Source organism: Elephantulus edwardii, unplaced genomic scaffold (assembly GCF_000299155.1).
Source record: "Elephantulus edwardii isolate Elephantulus edwardi_28Jun2011 unplaced genomic scaffold, EleEdw1.0 scaffold00025, whole genome shotgun sequence".
NCBI lineage: Eukaryota > Metazoa > Chordata > Mammalia > Macroscelidea > Macroscelididae > Elephantulus > Elephantulus edwardii.
The window spans coordinates 3,723,680-3,727,752 of record NW_006399775.1 but is presented as its reverse complement, the minus strand read 5'-3'; the positions used below and the strand labels follow the sequence as shown (position 1 = coordinate 3,727,752).

Sequence of the window (4,073 nt, the reverse complement as noted above, 5' to 3'; positions counted from 1 at the left end):
TCTATGTGCCTGTCATTATACCAGACCAGTACAATTATACCAGTACTGTTTTGGTTATTACTGCTATGTGGTAGGTTTTGAGGTCAGGGAGAGGCATGACTGTTGAGTTAGCAGTGATTCAGAAAAATTAGTGAGAAGAGGAATGCAAAGGGCAGAAAAGCATACCAGAAAATATATAAACAAAATTAAGACAGAAGTAATTAAAGGAAAGAAAATCATTTTATGATGTCAAAATATGCACTTTAGAATTAAAGTATAATAGAATATCTTCACCAGCTAATTCTGTGGGATAGTCTGAAGCATGTTGCACTGCTAACCAAAAAAGGCTGTCCTCTCTGCCAGTTCAAATCCACCAGAAACTCCAAGTGGCAAAGTTGGGCAATCTCCTCAGATAAGAAATACAGCCTCAAATTTGAGTATCAGTGCTATCCTCATCATCACTATTTATTGGCAGTTTGCTATGATTTTTTTTAATTAAATAAAGTATTTAAAATTAAGATGAAAAAATAATTACAGCCTCAGAAACCTGATGGAGGTTTGCTAGAAACCTAAATCAAACTTATGACAGTGAATTTAAACTTATAGAAGACTTAGTCTGTAGGGAGCACTGTTAACCCAAAGTCCTCCCTACTCTGACAGTTTAAATCCACCTATAGTTCTGCAAGAGGAAGGAAGACAGTCTCCTCCTGTAGAATTCCCAGTGGAAGGTCAGATATTAGTCAGTTCTGATTTGGCTACAGTGAGTTTTAATTTTAATTTTGAATAACAAATAAAATTTCAAGAGATGCAAAAAAAAAACCAAACAACCATTTCAAGTAGAAAATACCAATTCATTACTATCACATACACATGAAAAAATGTTTCCCTAAATTCTGTTATAGTATTTTTATTATTCTAATTTTCTAGACATTCTGAAATTTGTGTTTTCTTTGACCAGTGTTTATTTTAAGAAGACCTTTTTAAAGCTTTTGATTTTCCGATTATCTGGTCAGAAAACAACAGCAAGCCTGTGTGTAGTATTTTGAAACTTTTTGTTAGTGATCAGGGTAGATTGCCACTTAGCATCTATTTGAGCCTCTTTTTCATGCGCTCTTTTCTCTAAAGTTTGAAAAGCTAAGAATGATGTTTCATAGGTTTTCTGGAAGTTAAGCTCCTGGATATAAACTAACTTCCGTTGTCTGAATACAAATCTGCCCAGTTGGAAGTCTCTCTCCACATCTTGTATTAAGCTCCTTTCAGCTTAACATAGAGTGATGATTTCCAGCAAGTGAAATCAGACTAATATATGAACAATTCAGAATGTCTCGTGATAGCGTATTTTATTACTGTATTGGTTTTAGATCATTGTAGGTTTTTTCTTTATTTAATTTATATATTGCTTAGTTTGTGTAATTTGCACTTTTTTTCCCTTCTTTTCTTTTAAGCTATTACAGCTAATTGCAAAATCTCAGTTGACTTCCCTGAGTGGCGTGGCACAAAAGAATTATTTCAACATTTTGGATAAAATTGTTCAAAAGGGTAAGATGATCATCAATATTTTAATAAGCTAAATCTTAATCAGAAATTTGGTAAAAGAATGTGGAATACATCTTTTGGGTTCACCCTCAATATGTATGCTTTCAAAATCAATAATGTAAAGGGGGCAAAGAGGATAGCATTAGACAGGAAGGCAAATCAATGTGTTCCTTCAGTTGTTTACATTATATATATAGAATATATTCTCATAGTTTTATGTGCTTACCAGTCAGTCTCTGCAGACAAATATGGAAGGTGGCCACTTGGTGATATCCTTATTTGTTCTGATTCCAAAAACAATCCAACAGAATGTAGAAATTATCAAAAAATATCATTAACATTACATGCAAGTAAAATCTTGCTGAATATTATTTTTTTAAATGACTAGAACAGGTTATTGATGGAAAATGTCCAGAAATACAAGCTGGATTCAGAAGAGGCATGGCACGAAGAATATCACTGCTGAAATCAAATGAATCTTGCCCAAAAGCAGAGAATATGAGGAAGATGTTTACTTGTGTTTTATTGATTATTAAAAGGCATTTGATTGCGTGGATCATAACAAATTATGGCTATCACTGCAAAGAATAGAAATAAAAAATAATTCATTGTATTCATGTGAAATCTGGAAATATACCAAGGGGAAGTTTTCTGAACTAAACAAGGGAACGTTGCATGGTTTAAAATCAGAAAAGATGTGCATCAGGTATGCATCAGGGTTGAATTCTTTCTCCATACTTTTTAATTCTGTATGCTGCGCAAATCATTCGAGAAGCTTGACCACATGAAGAAGAATGTGGAAGACTCATAAACGGCCTGTATATGCAGATAACACAACGCGGCTTGTTGAAAGTGAAGAGGGCTGGAAACCCTGATTGAAGAAGAGCAACATGGCTCACCTTAAATTTAAATTGAATCTTAAATTTCATTCAAATAATTTATTAATATTTATAATTTAAGACTATATTTGTGTATATGTGTTTATTTGGGTGTATGCCATTTTCAGTAGTGCTTTATGATAAATATGAAAGAGCTTATAAACTGCATATTTTAAAGAATAAATTACTTAACTGAATATATAATATCAGACAAAATGTTTTCATATATAAAAAAATCACACTTGTGATATTTGAAAAATAATGCTACTATGGAGTTTTGAGAGCTGGACAGTGAAAAAGGATAACAGGAAAAGAATTGACACCTTTGAGCTGTAGTGTTAGAGAAGAGCCCTGAACAGCCAAAAAAGTGAACAGCTATGTCTTGGAGAGGGTGGAGCCAGAGTGCTCTTTGGAGGCAAGAATAAAGGAGGCTTCACCTCACATACTTTGGGCATGTTGTTCTTAAAGGGGCTATTCCTTGAAAAAGGACATGATGCTGGAAAAGTTGAGGGTTGGTGAAGGAGAGGAAGACTCTCAATCATGTATATTGACACAGTGACTGCTGCAATGGGCTCTTATGTGTTGTGAAGTGTGAGGGTGGCACAAGATAGGACAGAATGCAGATCTTTTGTTCATTGGCTCACGATGAGTTGTACTCAACTTGATAGCATCTCATAACAACAATGGGGTTTCAGTGAAATTAGTTTTTAAAAACATGCTTAACTCAGACCTTCAAGCCATAACTTTTCTTTATTCCAGTTCTCCATGACCATCAAAATCCTCGCCTAATTAAAGATCTTCTCCAAGACCTCAGCTCTACACTTTGTATTCTTATTAGAGGAGTAGGGAAGTCTGTGTTGGTGGGAAATATCAATATTTGGATTTGCCGATTAGAAACTATCCTCACCTGGCAGCAACAGCTACAGAATCTTCAGATGACTAAGGTAAGAATTTGTTGACTTAAAAATTACTAAACGTTATTTTTAATATTTCAAAAGTGGTGGCCTAGTGGCAAGGAGCTGCAGCTACAATCCCAGAGGCGCACAGTTCGAATCCACCAGATGCTCTGCCCAGAAAGGAGGGACAATCTCCTCCTGTACCAGTCAGATCGGATTTGACGGTACACACACACACACACACAAAAATAATTAAAAAAAATTCCAAAAGTTATTTCTCTTTCGAAGCATGTGATTCTTAGAAGTTTTTGAAATATTTTTTAAACTTTTAATTGTTTTAAGATAGATTGGGACCATGTTGTTGTTGTTATGTGCCCTCAAGTCGCTTGCGACTCATAGCGACCCTATGTACAACAACCCTAAACTTTGCTCTGTCGTATGTCAATTTCACTGTCTCTGACACTCCCATCCCGATTATCCTAGTCACTGAATCAATCCACCTCATAGAGGGCCTTCCCCTCCTGAGCTGTCCCTCCACCCTCCCAAGCATGATGTCCTTCTCCAAGGACCAGTCTCTACTCACAACATGTCCAGAGTATGTTAGACAGAGCCTCAGAATCCTTGCCTCCAAGGAGCCATCCGGTTTAACCCTTTCCGGGATGAATCTGTTTGTTTACCTAGCAGTCCATTGTACTCTCTATACTCTTCTCCAGCACCACAGCTCAAAGGCATCAATTCTCCTTCTATTCTCCTTGGTCATTGTCCGACTCTCTGATGCATAACA

The 4,073-nt window shown here is 35.9% G+C and overlaps 1 protein-coding gene across 3 annotated transcripts in view; it reads left to right on the top strand.

The window, feature by feature from the left end:
- FBXO25 (F-box protein 25) overlaps positions 1 to 4,073 on the top strand; it is a 136,835-nt gene that overhangs the window by 79,709 nt on the left and 53,053 nt on the right. For all 3 annotated transcript variants that reach the window (XM_006882847.1, XM_006882846.1, XM_006882848.1), the window contains 2 exons: positions 1,425 to 1,518; positions 3,153 to 3,337. In XM_006882847.1, coding sequence (XP_006882909.1) covers positions 1,425 to 1,518; positions 3,153 to 3,337 — 279 coding nt within the window. The remainder of the gene's footprint in view (positions 1 to 1,424; positions 1,519 to 3,152; positions 3,338 to 4,073) is intronic.